The sequence below is a fragment of the Gadus morhua genome, chromosome 8 (genome assembly GCF_902167405.1).
Source record: "Gadus morhua chromosome 8, gadMor3.0, whole genome shotgun sequence".
NCBI lineage: Eukaryota > Metazoa > Chordata > Actinopteri > Gadiformes > Gadidae > Gadus > Gadus morhua.
The window spans coordinates 18,691,802-18,707,878 of record NC_044055.1 but is presented as its reverse complement, the minus strand read 5'-3'; the positions used below and the strand labels follow the sequence as shown (position 1 = coordinate 18,707,878).

Below are 16,077 nucleotides of genomic sequence, written 5' to 3'. Positions count from 1 at the left end.
GAGAAGATGACATCCGCGAGTAGCATTTGATAAAATATTTATTTACATGTGACTGAATAAATAGTGTAAATAAATGTATCATTAAAACAAAAATATGCATCCACCTCAATGAATCAACAGATTGAAAATTGAAACTGCACAATTAACAATCAAGATCTACAGCGATTAAATAGTTCAGATAATGAATGTAGGCTTTGGTTGATACAAAATAATAAACATGTGTATGCTTCCAATCTTGCTAAAATCAGTGACATAAATAAATACAACATAAATATGAAGGCATACCAAAACAATTAAAACAATGAATTTAATTAATTTGTCAATAATTGTGTTGCATCTAGCAAACAGCATTAAATAGACAATACAAAGGAAATCCCTTTGGGCATCCATTGGAGCGATTATGGTATTAAAAAGTCTTTCTTCATGTTAGTATTCTTATTGAAGGTGCAATTGTGGAGAGTTAGAGTTGAGATCTTTCGCGTTGAATCCTGTGAATACAGCCTTTCTTCATATAGTAAAGTCTCTTGCTGAATTCACCGCTGGTAACATAATACAAGGGGATTCAGTTCATAAAGACTTAGCCCTCAACAAGATACTTCTGGAGCTCATTTTCAAGGTCCAGCATTGACTTCTGCTCTTCTTCGTCATCGTCATATTCCCCCTCCTCCTCCTCCTCTCCGTCACATTCATCCGGAAGGGTCTCCTCGCCCGTGTTTGGGAACAGCCCTTGCCCCAGGAACGCTGCGGGACTCTGCTGGTTGTCGTGTTGCAAACCTGGAGAAGATGAAGAGAGCCTTCAGTACTTCATGTACTAGGCAGAATAATGTAGTGGCTAGGATGTTCGACTCCCAGCCGGAAAGCTACTGGGTTAGTTTCCTAATATCCAATGCATACCTGTAGGCAGCTAATTCGTACCTGCTCCTTGATGACATACATTCACTGTAATTCTCTTTGGATATCTGCCAACACCCAATACAATGTAAGCATCTGTAAGTAATGTGCTGCTGATCTACTTACACTGGCTGTAAGGGATCACCTCGTTCCAGCTGTACTCGGCCAGAGAGATGGGCTGGCTGACCCAGGACTGCAGCAGGAGCTGGTCAAGGGTCATCCTCTTCTCCGGCTCAGGCTGCAGCATGTCTGACAACATGTCATGCAGATCTTGAACAGAGAAGACAGACAAGAAGCACAATTATGATCAAATAGGAAAGAATGTATCACATACAAAAATCCTGTTACTTCCCAGATGCTCTAACAACAGAGCTCTCAAGTTTACGATTCATGGTTATCTGAATAACCCGTATCTCTTGTCTACCAGTCTCACCCAGTAATGGGAGGGTCTCAAAAACCGCACCACTGGGATGTCTATTGGCGAGTAAGAGGTGGTGGTGGTGTACCTGTGGATATGTCGAATGGAGGTTTGAGTCTGGCCTGCAGGATCTCCTCCACACCACAGAAGGGGTTTTCACTGAACAACAGTGTGTAAAGCAGAACCCCCAAGGACCACATCTCCAGCTCTGGACCCCTGTAACTATACACAAAATACACACACGTACACAAACATGAACAGAAAGACACTGCAGAGATGGATCAATAAAGTAACTACTTTGAAATGCTCAGATTGGTGAGATTAATTATTGACCAGTGATCGTAGACAGACTCAGACTGGAATAGCACCGGGACCTTACATCAGCCAGGCTAGTCAATAAAACTAATACCCAGTGAGGTGATAAAGGGTGAGTTTGTAAACATTTGTCTACATCTCCTTCTCACCCTCTCAGTTGACAGAAGTAGGCTCAGCATTGCACTCTGGAATGAGTTTGTTTCAGTGTATTCATTCAAAGATAATCATTTAACTGTCCACACCTCACTGTAAAAGCCATTACCCAGCCGGCCCTAAAGAACATACATACACATTGCTAGGCAAGTTAAAAGCAATGCCATGGCCCATGGGTGGATGAGGTCATTCATCAACAGCAGTGAATTATACGTTAACAGCCAGACAGAGAAGAGAAGCGAGCTGCTCCTGGGGGGTCTGTGTACGTACGGGGTTCCCTGCAGCACCTCGGGGGAGCAGTATTCCAGCGTGCCGCAGAACGTGTAGAAGAGCTTCCCGGGCGCCAGCACAGCGGCCGAGCCGAAGTCGATGAGCCGGATGTGGAAGCAGGTGTCTATGATGATGTTCTCGTCCTTGATGTCCCGGTGAAGGACGTTCTTGCTGCGCAGGTAGAACACCGCTGCCACCAACTGGGGAAGCACAACGCTGGCCAATGAGACACTTAGAGAGAAAACCTGGCTTTCGTTTTGAAGTGGTAATATGTCATATATGATTGTGAACAAGGGAATCCATGCCATCAGTTACTAAAAAAAGATATATATATATACATGCTTCAATATTTGTATTTTAATTCATTGTTCGGGACGAGTAGATGCTTTGTATATTTGTACTTTTCAATATATTTTCTTAATTTAATTGTATGCCAATATTTTGTCGATTATTAAATAATCTCTGTATGCGTCCCGTTTAATATTGTCCTGAACCCAAGGAGCCTAGCTGGTCATCAAGGAGTCATCTAATGGAGATCCTTATAATAAACAAATAAACACAGAAGAACTTGCTCCGCCGATGAGACCAGGCTCTGCTGTGCGGCGTACCTGTCTGAAGATGTAGCTGGCCAGGGCCTCGTCCAGCCTGGGCTGTTTGTCTATGAACTCAAACAGATCCAGGCCCTCCCCGTGCTTCTCCATCACCAGCTGGAAGTAGCTGCTGTTCTCAAACACCTCCAGCACCTGCAGAGAGAACACACACGGGTCACTCAAGTCACTGACGGGGCATGACTAGAATTACTAAAAGTTACTAAAAGGCATCCATTTTTTTAGTTTATAATTGTTTCAAATAGATTTACAATAGATAGTAAGAAGAGTTTAATTGATAGCTCAACATGCCTGAGGTAAAATAGCACTAATCATCAATAATCACAGACTACACAGAGAAAGTCCACAGAAGAACAAAACAAGCCCTGTGTATGCAATATTTGCTGTGTACAATTTGGTATATATTCCACCTCCTATGTAGCCTAATGAGACCATGAAGATACTTTTGTAATGAATATCAGTCTGGCCTTCACGGGCCAGGAATTGATTTCTACATATGGAACCAACCTAACGTTAAAAAAACTTCAGGCAATCAGAATCTCTCCTTTCGCTCTTGGTTGGAGGTAAAGCAAAAACAAATTATCCTCAGAGAAAAGACTTTGGTGCAGATTTCCTTTATGCAATGAATTGCAATGTGTAAGATGGAGCCCCTCCGTTAGTAGGCAGGAGATGAAACATCATGAAACACAACAGCGGCGCAACTGCGGTACACTCACTAGCGTAGCTCGGCTGGCAGGGTGCCCAGAGTGGGAGGGGTTTTGGGAGTGTCAAACGTAAGATTCTTGTAACAAAGATGGGTACGTGCTGACCAGTTATAGGATGTGATAAAAATATTGAAATCACTTTTGATTTTTAGTTACTTGAAATGTAACACATTCAACTTCCATTTTGACAAAACAGTTTGGATTGTGCAGTAGATTGCTACACTTCGCTGGTTTAGAAAAAATAAAATGAATGAAAATGTGGAAATGTAATGATTATGTGTAGGCTTTCTTGTGCAAGTGAGCTTGCTAATCTTCTCTGTATCGATCCTATCGATTATCTGTACTAAATTAATGAGTACCACTATTAATTATTGATGCTTGTCAGACTGCGTGGTCCTTGTTCATCATGAACTGAAACTCCCAACCCATAACACTGATCGGACCTAGGATTTTAAAGGGGACATATTATACCACCAGGTGGCATTGGCCATTACAAGTCGTATTGAAAATGTCCAGCTTCTGACGTCACAGGTGGGCATGTCAACCTAGATGTGTGCTGGATAGATCAGTCTACTAGCCTACCCAATGGACTGTAGCAAACGTTGCTCATCTATCCGTCATACATCTAGGTGGACACGCCCACCTGTGATGTCAGAAGAGGCACATTTTCAAAGCGGCTTGTAATGACTAATCAAACTCACACATGGTAGTATAATATGTCCCCTTTAACATATTTAGAAAAGGCTTTCTCCAGGCTGAAGGCCAGACAGTTCTTGCCTTGAGCCTTACGGGATTGGTCTCCCGTGGCTACTTCATAAAGGGAAAATATTCAATAATCTCATTTGATCATAGTCCAGGACTTGAATGGTGGTCTACCTTGACGATGTTGTGGTGCTGCATGCGGGTCAGTATGGCAATCTCCTGGCTGACCCGCCCCAGCATGGGGTCCTCCACCCAGCATTCGCTCACCACCCGGGCCTTCTTGATGAACTTCACCACCACCTGCACCCACAGCCAAGAGAATCAAATCAACAACCCCACTACTGCTAGTTCATATGCCAATGCTGCATGACGCTGCCAGGGAAGGTTTGTTTGTACTAGTAGAATTGTTTCATTCACCAGAAGCTTATGTTGCAAGCAGAGGTCAGGCGTCTTGCTAAGGAATGCCCAAAGGCAGGTTGAGGGGATCAACCCTTTTGGTTGAAAGTCAACAACCTAACAACTCCACCATCCTGACAGGTTTCCATGGCAAAGGGAGCATGTAGCTTCTTAATGGGGACTTCCTCACCTCCTGACCATCGCAGCACCTCAGCGCTTTCCAGACGAAGCCGAAGGCTCCTTTCCCCACCGCCTTGAGGGGCTGATACTCCTCCTCAAACTGTCCGTTGCACGCCTGGGACTGGTCCAGGTCCATGGTGGAGCGCAGGATGTCCCCGTGGACGGACTCTACAATCCTCTGGGAGACCAAAAGAAACAGATATAAGACAATGGTTAGTTGCCCTCAACCCATGTTGATACGGAGAAACAGTAGTGATAAGGGGAAAGGATCAAGGATGGGGATTCATCTGTGTAGTTAGTGGTAATAGTGCCCACCGCTCCAAGACTGCTGTCCGAGTTGTCGCGCAGCGAGGACTGCATCAGCGCCCCCTGCTGGCCAGGCACGCTCAGCCACACGCAGAACATGGAGGTGCCGTCGGGGAGGACGGCTCTACGCACGTCACACTGGACATCTGAGGAGACAGCACAGATGGAATTTAGCACACACACATTCAAAACATAGAGGTAGCGACAGGAATCGGGGAAAAGGAGTTTGAGAATAAATAGTGTGAGGGTACCAACCTATCCTGGAACCATCCCTATGGTAGGCGCTTCCCTCATATTGTCCTTCGCCGATCTCTTCAGCGCCCGGGGACAGTTCGCAGCTGCTGGCCCTCGTCTTCTTGGGCGTGGACGTGGCGGGGATCTCGGGCAACACCTGCATCTTGCCGTTGGTTCCTTGGCCCTGGCCGTTGTCGATGGACGAGAGGGTGGTCCACTGGCCCTGCCCCCCTTCCTCCCGCTGACCCGGCCCCCCAGGCGGGGGATCTCCACCGGGCCCCGTGTCCTGGGAGTCCTCCACCACGAAGGGGGACGGCGTGCGCAGGAGCTCCGCGGTGTCTTCGCCGCTGCCGCTGCCGCCGCCGTCGAGGATCTCCATGCTTCCCGCGCTCAGGTCCAGGTCCAGTGCCACCATGGCCCGGACCACCTGGTCGTCGCTGGTGTGGAGGTCCGGCATGCAGCTGGCCGAGTCCAGCACCAGGGCAGAGCAGGTGTCCACCACTCCCTCCTCCTGGCATGGCTTGGGAGAGGTGGAGGCACCCATATGGCCGGCAAACGTCTCGCAGAAGCCAGACGAGGACCTGCGATCAAGTGGACAGAAGGAAGAGGTTATGGAATCGATCAAGGCACGTTCGACACTTTCTATCTCTGGCTTTGTCTCACTAGCAGTGCGAGACTTTTAGGACCAAGTTCATGTTTCAAGATGATCTGAAGATAGACAGTTGATGCTTCAACATTATGCTTAAACATTATTATACACATTGGATGTGTAGTATTGTAAATCTATAAAGTACACCTAATGGCCTAATGTGTCTTCAATGTAATGAGGACCTTTGAGGGCTGAGGGTTAGAGGGTTCTGTGGATGGATGGAGACAGTTCCAGGTGAAAGACCTCTGACGGGGGCTATGCTTCCTGGCTCTGCTCACCTGCTCCCCATGGAGATGATCTCAAAGCTGGAGTCATGAAGGTTACAGCCTCCGGGGCGCTGGCAGGTCCCCGGTCTGCCGCTGGAGCAGACACCAGGCCTGGCAACAGCTTTGATGACCGTGTCTGAGAAGACACAAACAAAGGTTAAAGAACTGTGGAGATGAATTTATGCGGTTTTAGAATAGATTTGATCATTTGCAGGCTCCAAACACAAGAACTCAAATTATTCCCCTGAAATCAAAAGCAACAGTTTTCATTGAGCAGGGGGCCGCGGAGCTAATTTAGTCTGAGAGCCGAGAGCATTTGAGCACAGAGTGTAGCGGGCATAATCTAAAAAGAGGAGCTACACTTGGAACACTGCAATTTGTGCCCGCTAGCTAGCTCATTAGTTATGGCGTGTAAGCTTTTCCCAAAAATAAACTACCAAAATACGATTATCGTCTATTAATATTCAATTATTTTTTGTAAATATTAATAATGTTTTCCTCAGGGTTGAAAGACATTAACACAAAAGCAGAGCGATAAGGAAGAAATCTCTCCGCTGGCGTTTCCATACCTGGGATGACCTCGATGACAGAGTGGTCGTCCCTCCGGGGGGCGTGCTGTCCCGGGGAACCTCCCTGCGCGGGGTCCAGGCAGAGGGCGTCTCCCTGAGGGGACTCCACATAGGCGAAGGTCACGAGCAGCGCCTGGGTGTCGTCGGCACACCCCAGCAGGCTTCTGCCTCCGCCCGCCGCACCGGCACCGCCCAGCTCGGCCTCCACCGCCTCCATCAGCTCTGCGGTGTCGTTCATCCTGTGATGGGGAAACGGAAGAAAGAACAAAACATGTTTGAGAATTCCAAATTTCGTTCCCATGGGACTAGTTCCCAAAGCTTGGATATATGGGAATGGGGTCATTGGGAAAGCTAGTTATTTCATGGCACATGAAAGAAAACTTTTTTAAAAAAAAGGTTGGAAGGCCCCCGTAACATCCCCACATGTACAAGAAGACTGCCTAATGATTTGTGCCCACGAGCCAACGACCAAGTGTGCAATGCTCATACCACAGACTTTGAGATTCACAGGCAGATGATGAGGGGTTTTAATGATGTCTGAAAAGAAGTCGGGATCCCAAGCCAAATAAGGTAGGGGATCCGTTTATTGAGGGAACTCAGGGCACACATGAGGGAGAGGCACTCACGTGGCCATGGGCGTGGAGGTGACGGTGGGCGCGGTCAGGGTAGAGGGCGCGCTGTCCGTCTTCTCCAGCCTGGCGCCGTTCCCCGTGAAGATCTTGCCCCGGCCCGCGGGGCTTCGGCTGAGGGCGGCCTGCTGGACCGTGAGCATGTCCCCCGCCACCAGCAGCGAGGGGTCTGGGGAGACACCATGGACGGCCATGCATGACTCACACGCGTCCTGACAAGCCAAGTACGTCGTTGGGTGCTTGGTACATGAGAGTGGAATTTGATAGCTAAACTTGTTATATTGATATGACAGGCCCAAAGTCTGAGTGACCACCACCATATAGTAACTTGGTATTTATAAAGAAATGCAGGATGACAACCAAATACTATCCAAGAGACAGAAGGCTAATAATGTCTGAATTAATGTGGATAGAAACAAAGCAAACCTTTCCCTGGGTTGACTTTGTCTCTCCGGGCCGATGGCTTACTGGGGCGGCTGATGGGGCTTCCAGGGTCTGAACCATTAGCGTAACCATCTAGTTACGGGACATAAGGAGGGGAAATTCTTGTACATGTAAATTTAGCCGTCCAAGTCAAAGTGTGTAATATTAGAGAAATCAGAGAAGCAGTATCCTTTAATGCTTTGCACATTTTCTGATCACACAAGCGATACAACGGGTAAAAGGAATTAAGGCAACGCAAAGAGCACAAGTTGGGAGAGGTTTACCTGACGAGGCTCTGGGTATGTCCCCCACTCGGGGTAGACACAGGGGACTGGCCTCTCCGTACGACTCACACATCCAACCGTAGAAACCAGGCATCAGGAAGGTGACCCTCTGTGAACGTCACACCAACGAGAGACTTCAGCGTGTCCACAATGAATCCGTGACGCAAGCATACAGTGATCTGCAGACGTTCCCCCAGACGGCCGGGTGGGCGTGGGGCTCCCCTCACCTTGGCGAGCAGCTCCTCCTCTGTGTAGCCCAACAGGCTGAGGGCCAGGAGGCTGTGGATGGAGGAGATGGAGCCGTCTGGCCGCAGCAGGAGGAGGCTGCTCAGGGGGGCGAACGCCCACGCGGTCCCCGAGTAGACGGGGGCGGAGGGGGGTGGGACGGCGGCCGAGAGGCCCAACAGGTTTGGGTCTTAATAGAAAAAGCACCACAGGGACGGGTCAGCTTTGTCTTGGATAGATGTTCTTTTCAAAAAAAGATCAAAAAGGTGATTTGATATAAAAAAAAGTGCCAGGGAAAACATCATACTGCCAGCCATTTCAAGATTCAGAATCTATGTAGTAGACCCCGCCCCCCTCCCTCTGAACCTTTCATTTCTGTGAACGTCTTACCGGGAGATGGTTCTGTCCTCAGAGGCTGCTCAGAGCCCCCCAGGTCAGAGGCCAGTGGATCGGTACCCTCTCCACTGGCCAAGTCACGGGGGGCTCGCCCACACACCACCTCCCCCTGCAGCCGGACACACAGCGGTACCACCGTGCCCTTTCTGCTCCGCCCACACACTCTCTGCATCCTCTGCATCTAAGCAACAGAAGTATCTATTTAGTCATATCAAAGATGGTGTTGTACAGTTCAGTGTTGCCATGGCAGCACTTTAGTTTATTTGGCGATGTTGTGAGTTGTGATGGGTGCTTACTTTGGATATGACATGACCCTGAACAGGGATTTGTAACTCAGGGATTAACTTCATAATAGACAGGCCAGTCAACTCCTCAGCCCGGAGGTATCCATGGAGATGGGCAAACACTGTGTCACAGCTGATGATGACGCCCTGGATATGCAAACAATACAGTAGATAAGACGAAGATTTTGTTTCATTGGCAAAAGTACAAAAAATTGTAAGCTGGGAGTTTCCTTAGAAATTAAATACAATCATAAATACATCATTGATGTGAATCTATTGTGGAATAAATGCTTATAAAAACAAAGCAAGAAATATATAAATATTCCAATTACATCTTGTGCCAAAGAAATGGAGGCAGATATCCTCTCCACTTGTTCCATGGTGATGAGCCAGTGTTGGTGCCCATCTTGGATCCGCTTCTGGGCACATACAGACACAGGCACCTCCCCAGACAAGGTCATCGCATCAACCTTAAAGGAGCGAACAGAGAGGCAAACTAAGAAAAACATTTGCAAGAGGGTGGAGCACTAAGCAATAAGATGACGCTAGTTATACAAGCATTTCCACACCACTTTGCTACAGATCGCTGAAACGCTGCTGTCTGGCTGCAGGTAGTGTTCACTCAGGGCTTTGTCCAGCACCTGGCTGGTCTTCCTCAGGACTGCGCACAACTTCTTCCCGGTCAGCTCATGCACAGAACACTCAAACAGCCTGCAGGCCTGCTGGTTGGCTGCCAAGATCTGTCAATAAATAATAAACATAGGCATCACTTTACTTTGAAAACGCTTTTATCCAACGTGACTTACAGTGATTTTGTCATAAACATGTCAATATAGAAGTCACCATTGGGTAGGCTGCCAATATTAGGGTTAGAACCCAGTCAAACAACCTTACCACTAGACTATTATTTTTCTATTATTTAAGTTTTAGTTACTATAAACTCTTTACTTTGCAAAATTCCCAGCAAGGTCAAGACCTTGTGATCTAGCCTAACCCACAATACCTCTCTGGTTATGTGGTCCACGGTGAGGATGGCCTTGTTAGGGTTGATGACAGCTTGGGGTCCTGAGACCACTTCATTATCCCCAGAGGTCAGCTGTCTAAAGAGGCTTTCTTCCATCTCAAACGGCGAGAATGGAAGGGGTAATGATCCGTGATGAGACCCATGGGGGTCGCGGTGGAGGACGGAGATCTGGATGTTGCGGGATGCCACTGAACTCCCGGCATTCAAGCAATAACCTGATGACCAAATAGATGTCGCACATACATTTATCATCCAGTAGTACAGATACACAGAGTCAGGTGAAATGAATGATCCCATTATTAGAGGATTATTATTTGTATTGTACTAAACTAATGAATTATTCTAAATTAGTTTTGTAGTAGAAATACAAATATTATCTAGCAGTAAAACGGATTGTTACCACCTGGCTACTGACCGTTTTTGCGCAGTGGTCGTCGAGCAGAAGGGTAGGATTTGTTCAGGTCATACTCATCCTCCTCCACATACTTTGAGGCGAAACCAGGGACCACACAAATAGTATCTCCTTTGACGGGTTCATGTTTCCGTGCAGGACGTGCCTCGTTCCAGGACATTGTCTGTGAGCAACTCAAGGGAGACTATAGTACAGGATACAGAACTACAAAACTAGCCTTGCTGGACTCATCTGCAGACTACCAAAACAGCATTAAAGATATTAAAAAGGAGCAAGTAGCCAAAAAATCTCCGAAAGATACAACTTGTACGGTTCACAAGGCACTGGTCAAATAGTTTGCCATATTAAGCGTCTGTGAGGACCCTACTCATGTTACCTACTCGGCGTTGGTGTTGTTTCTGTGTGTAGCTACACGAAGCAGCAGCTCTGTGTTTGTTTTGTACAGGAAGATACGAGTCGCCGCCGCAACTGGAATTGAGTAAATGCAAATGAACCGTATATTTTTGGTCACAGCGTTCATGTGGGTTTTCTCGCAAAACTAAAAAAACAAAACTGTTTCTATTACTTATTCGTTTTTTTGTTTTACTGACTTCGTACTGCAGCAGATTTTGGAATACGCGGGCTTGAGCGCGGTTTCAGGAAGTTTCAGGAAGAGGCAACTTTGAACCACTTCCGGGTAGTTGTCCAATGGGTGCGCGTTCCATGTTTGTGTGTAGCTGCTTCTGTTTCTATGGAAACTAGCCGTGCCAGTCACCACCACTCCATGCACCAGGCGGACCGGACTTGGATGATAGCTTCTTTGGAACTTTGACATGGGTAAATACTTTGTTCAAATTACAATGAATAATGAAAACGAAAAGGATTCAAGAAATGCACAAAGAAGATATATTATACAGCATTTATTTGGCTGTACAAATGCAACAACAAACACCAATAATTCACATTTTATTAGACCGGAAGCTTAAATTGAACAAACATCATTGCCATAGCTAAACAGGCTTCAGGGAGATGATGGAAAGTTCCTGGTGCAATGGGTGCAGGTGGTTGACGTTGTATTCAGTGGATGTCAATGTGTCTGGATTTTCCCTTAACTTCCCATTTTCCATTAACTTTCCTCATCATATATCAACAAAACAGACAAAAAAAAAACCCGACTGGGTTTGAATTGTAATTTCACTACTGCAGAGGGTTAAGAAATATACAATAATCATACATTAAAAAAGTAATTACTGAAACACATGGAGATAAAAACATGTTCTGACACAGCTGCTTATGAAGGAAAATAGATATAACAGTCTACAGATATTTTCAATGAAACTTAGCTCATTTGGTGTTGTAATTAATGTGAACTATAAGGAACCCAGTCTATCATGTACTAAAACATTTAATTATAAAACACCTTATTTTCAACCAGCCTACTGCGGTCGCAAGCAGTTGTCAGTTTGGCATGTGTGATCCGGTCTCTTTTGGCCAGGCACTATACTTTATCACAGTCTTCATACGCAACACCAACAGAGTAAACAACTTGTCATGTACATCGCGGGCAGTCTGGAACACATGTTCTGTTCATTATAGATCCGTCCGTTCTTTAACACCAGTTCATGGGATGCAGTTGCTCTCACAGTTGTATTTTATTTAAATGACATAGAAACGTCGCTCCAGGCAGATATGCTTCCATGCATTTATTTTTTCTGACAAGCTGAGTGAAAAGTTTTCGGTTTAAAGAGTTTTCCTGTAAAGTATGTTTTGGATTAGAAGCTTCTACTGTTGTTGGCGCTGATGTTAGGGCTGTAATATCGTTTTTTTGTTTTTTTTTAAGCAGTTTTTAGGTCAGTTTACTAAGATGTACAGGCCAGTTGGCAGTAACTGGATCTACTGGCCAGCTGGTGTAGCTAAAGCATGCATGCTTTATCAAGGAGTTAAATTTACAATAATCAATAATAGTTACTGGTTGATATGGAGGGGGCGACATTAGTGAAGCACAATATTCGCTGCACAGTCACACATACACGGGCACATGCATGCACACGCACCCACACATAAACACACACTGACATACACACAGACACACATACACGCACAAACACACGCATACATTCAGTAAAATAGACACACACCCAAACACACACACACACACACACACACACACACACACACACACACACACACACACACACACACACACACACACACACACACACACACACACACACTCACACACATAAATACAAACACACATTCACACATAAATACACACACACGCATACATCCATATATACATACAAACACACACACACACACACACACATATGGGCACATATGTATGTGCCATGGCTATGAGAGGTGAGCTTTGATTGGCTATATTCAGAAACAGTTCTGGAGAGGAATCCTAAGGGTTGTAATCCTTCTTACTGTGGGGACGGTTGCCAAGTAAATTATCCACTTCAGAGGCAATTCCTGTTGTCATCTTCGGAATCACCTGCCCGTGACAAAATAAAAACATTTTTACTTTAGGTAAGGAATAAGTCAAGTTTCATTGCATAGTTCCTGATCACATTGGATGCATTTTCGATGCATTTGGATGTCTAAATGTTCCACCATTCACAAGAACCTTGAATTATACACTGAGATGAATCAATGGCCTAGCATGCATTAGATGCAGAGTAGGAACCATACCATGGCATACCAAAATACAATAATAAATAAACACCCATAAGGACATAAAAACAATTAAATGGCAGGCTGTACAGGTAAGGTCATGTAAGTTTCAGCTCCCATCATTCACGGCCAAACCACTAGTAATGCATTGCCTAGAGTTGTTTACAGTATATCAGTGTGAGGACCCCCCCATGTACCTGAATGGCCCCCAGGTTCTCTGTTAGCTGGACGGGGTTGGAGGAGCCCAGCAGCACTGAGCTCACACCCTCATTTCTCAGACACCAGGCTGTCGTTAAAGAAAAATAGAAACACAATGGATATTATGATATACATGAAGAACAACTTGACATTAATGGTCACAAGGCAAAAAGCTGTAATGAAAATCTAGAATCAAAGTTATTCAAAAGTCATAAAATAATAGCACATGAATCAAAAGGATGAATACCAACAGACCCTAGAGCCAGGATAAACAGCCGCCGTCATAAGCACTATATAATATTAATCTGCTTGTCCAACCTGGTCCTTTATAGTATCAAAGACATGGTGGCCAGTAACGAGACAGTTGATAGTGCGTGTAATTTGTTTTCCCCCTGGCTCTTTTGGTTTCCTCGTACCTATGGCTAGCTGTGGCAGGGTGCAGCCGAGCTTCTCAGCGATGTGAGTCAGCTCCTTCAGTTTGGCCTGCTGCTTCCTCCCATCCTCGCTCGTTATCTTCTCACGCAGCCACTGGTATGGCTGCAGCCAATCACCATGGAGAGGGAAACAGTTAAAGACGGTTCGGGAAATGCTTGATGGATTTATATTATTATGCCTTGACACAGACCGTGATCATGAAATACTCATGATGATTACCAGTAGGATTGCCACAAACAGGAAGGAGATGCATACATTATACATTTGACAGTTACTTTAGACAGGGAAAACTACTACCAACAGACAACAAAACAAAGAAGGCAAACAATAGTCCAATTAAAAAATAACTACATTATTCTCTATTGGTCTCTACAGTATTCCATGTGTGTCATATTGATGTGTTGCATGCCAGAAAGAAGGGTGAAGAATGTTTGAACCTTCATAGAGGCTCTGGACGTTTCTGGGATGCCGTTGTCATACTTCCCTGTGATGATCCCACAGGCCAATGGAGACCACGAGACCACACCCACACCTGGGACAGCCAATCAGAAAATAGAATAAACACAGCCACAAATTACTTCAGAATTATTATTTTTTTCGGAATGTGTCAGATGAGCCCCCTTCCAGTTGGTATAATTTAACAATTAAGAAGACTCAATATCAGTATTCTGTCCACTCAAACGACCCTATGCGATCTAGCATAGCTCGGCTGACTGGGTGGCGTGATTGGGAGGAGTTTGGGGAATGTCGATAGTACGATTCTTATAAACAATGAGATAGGTAAGGGCTGGCCAGTATTTCTTAATTGTAGAATATATCAGTTTTAGGATGTGGTTTTATTGATAACATTATTGAAATCCCTATCAATCAACATTGACTTCAGACTGGTCCAGGTTATTTAAAGCTACAAGCTAGTTGAAATGTAACACACTGTGGCTTTAATATTTCAGGAATATATTTAACATAACTTGCCTATCTTGTGATAGAGCTCTGGGAGCTGAGTCTCCACCTTTTCCCGCTGGAAGAAGTGATACTCGGCCTGCTCACACACTGGAGGGATGAGGTTGAACTGCCGGGCTACAGAGTACGCCTCCTGCATCATTGGGGAGGACCAATGAAAAAACACAAGATAGGAAGGGAGGTCAAATATGAAGCAAGGCGGACATCGAAGCACTATTTTCATTCCACATGGATTCAGTCTCCTGACTTCCCTCTGCTTACAAAATAAAATATACTGATATCTGTTTCCAAAGAGATGTACAGAAATCAGGAGAATTATATTATCATGGATGATCAGGTTGTGCATTAGGCATCATGTAAGTGAGCCATCCAGATGAAGGGGATCATATTGGGCTTGTATGAGTTAAAGTGACTCACCATGATTTCCATGGCAGACCAGCGTGATGTGCCCCAGTACATGGACATGCCCTGGTTGATTACATGCGTCATGGCCCTCACAATCTCTGTGGGGGACAGAGAATGTGTTTGCTCAGTTTGGATTTCAGCAAATCACTGACTCGGTTTTGCTCCAGAAATATGATTAATAATTATTAGAAATAAGGTGAAATGCATAATGTCGGTTTTTCTTTTATTTCAATTTTTAAATCATCACTTCAGCCAAGTCAGATATTTAGTGTTTGATTTCTTGATATCTCGATAAAACAAGAGCAATGGTGCATTGCCAACGAGTGGACAGTGGATGGCATCAGCATATCTTCATTGGAAAGAAAGAAGCCGTGAGCTATGTGTCTGTGTGTGTGGGTGTGTGTATGGGGGTGGTTGTCGGTGTGTGTGTGTGTGTGTGTGTGTGTGTGTGTGTGTATTTATGTGTGTGTGTGTGTGTGTGTGTGTGTGTGTGTGTGTGTGTGTGTGTGTGTGTGTGTGTGTGTGTGTGTGTGTGTGTGTGTGTGTGTGTGTGTGTGTGTGTGTGTGTGTTTCTGGTAGTGCGTTTGTGTATGTGGTTATGCTCATGTGCCGGGGTAGTTCCAGGACAGCAATTAACGAAAAATTTGGATGAATAAGGATTAAAAAAAACAATAGAGTACTTCAGTTAATAATCTATTAGTTAAACTAATGTATACATTTAGGCTCATTCATGCAATTGCTTCCCTGTTTTATACAATTTTCTGAATGCCATTTCTTAATTACGACATCTGCTGATCATTAGGGAAATATACGACCTGCATGCACTGTGGGGAATGTGGAAATGACTGTAGAGAATGCAAAGCAGCATCTAATGACAAGGTTTTAAACTCTGTGTGTGTGTGTGTGTGTGTGTGTGTGTGTGTGTGTGTGTGTGTGTGTGTGTGTGTGTGTGTGTGTGTGTGTGTGTGTGTGTGTGTGTGTGTGTGTGTGTGTGTGTGTGTGTGTGTGAAAGAGAAAGTATGTGGGTGTGTGTATGCATGTGTGTGTGATAGCTAGAGAGATAGAGAGATAGAGAGATAGAGA

The 16,077-nt window shown here is 45.3% G+C and overlaps 2 protein-coding genes across 4 annotated transcripts in view; both read right to left on the bottom strand.

Moving 5' to 3' along the window:
* Positions 1 to 22: 22 nt before the first annotated feature.
* pask (PAS domain containing serine/threonine kinase) lies at positions 23 to 10,992 on the bottom strand. Its single transcript, XM_030364021.1, has 21 exons — positions 10,342 to 10,992; positions 9,906 to 10,141; positions 9,472 to 9,642; positions 9,235 to 9,372; positions 8,915 to 9,049; positions 8,613 to 8,799; positions 8,225 to 8,412; positions 7,998 to 8,106; positions 7,717 to 7,806; positions 7,288 to 7,459; positions 6,662 to 6,900; positions 6,105 to 6,228; positions 5,199 to 5,758; positions 4,953 to 5,089; positions 4,648 to 4,815; positions 4,236 to 4,361; positions 2,656 to 2,790; positions 2,048 to 2,247; positions 1,398 to 1,531; positions 1,018 to 1,161; positions 23 to 774 (listed from the first exon to the last, which is right to left on the bottom strand). The coding sequence occupies exons 1-21, from the start codon at positions 10,496 to 10,498 to the stop codon at positions 578 to 580; spliced, it is 3,747 nt and encodes a 1,248-aa protein (XP_030219881.1). The 5' UTR covers positions 10,499 to 10,992; the 3' UTR covers positions 23 to 577.
* Positions 10,993 to 11,222: 230 nt separating this feature from the next.
* Positions 11,223 to 16,077, bottom strand: part of kcnab1b (potassium voltage-gated channel subfamily A regulatory beta subunit 1b) — a 42,430-nt gene continuing 37,575 nt past the window's right edge. For 2 of the 3 annotated variants that reach the window (XM_030364373.1, XM_030364374.1), the window contains 7 exons: positions 15,007 to 15,092; positions 14,602 to 14,722; positions 14,067 to 14,161; positions 13,611 to 13,731; positions 13,194 to 13,282; positions 12,751 to 12,817; positions 11,223 to 12,070 (listed from right to left, as the gene is read on the bottom strand). In XM_030364373.1, the coding sequence (XP_030220233.1) occupies positions 12,021 to 12,070; positions 12,751 to 12,817; positions 13,194 to 13,282; positions 13,611 to 13,731; positions 14,067 to 14,161; positions 14,602 to 14,722; positions 15,007 to 15,092 (629 nt within the window). In that variant the 3' untranslated portion in view covers positions 11,223 to 12,020. Of the gene's footprint in view, positions 12,071 to 12,523; positions 12,818 to 13,193; positions 13,283 to 13,610; positions 13,732 to 14,066; positions 14,162 to 14,601; positions 14,723 to 15,006; positions 15,093 to 16,077 lie in introns of those variants that run through there. The other variant, XM_030364375.1, reaches the window with a different exon arrangement.

What these genes read in the sequence shown, in the direction of transcription:
- pask (XM_030364021.1), bottom strand. Translation starts at nt 10,498, where the DNA reads ATGTCCTGGAACGAGGCACGTCCTGCACGGAAACATGAACCCGTCAAA. An exon ending in CAAAGTCAACCCAGGGAAAG is followed by an intron (nt 7,460 to 7,716) that starts GTTTGCTTTGTT and finishes GTGTCTCCCCAG; the next exon opens with ACCCCTCGCTGCTGGTGGCG. An exon ending in TGTCATCGAGGTCATCCCAG is followed by an intron (nt 6,229 to 6,661) that starts GTATGGAAACGC and finishes GTGTCTTCTCAG; the next exon opens with ACACGGTCATCAAAGCTGTT.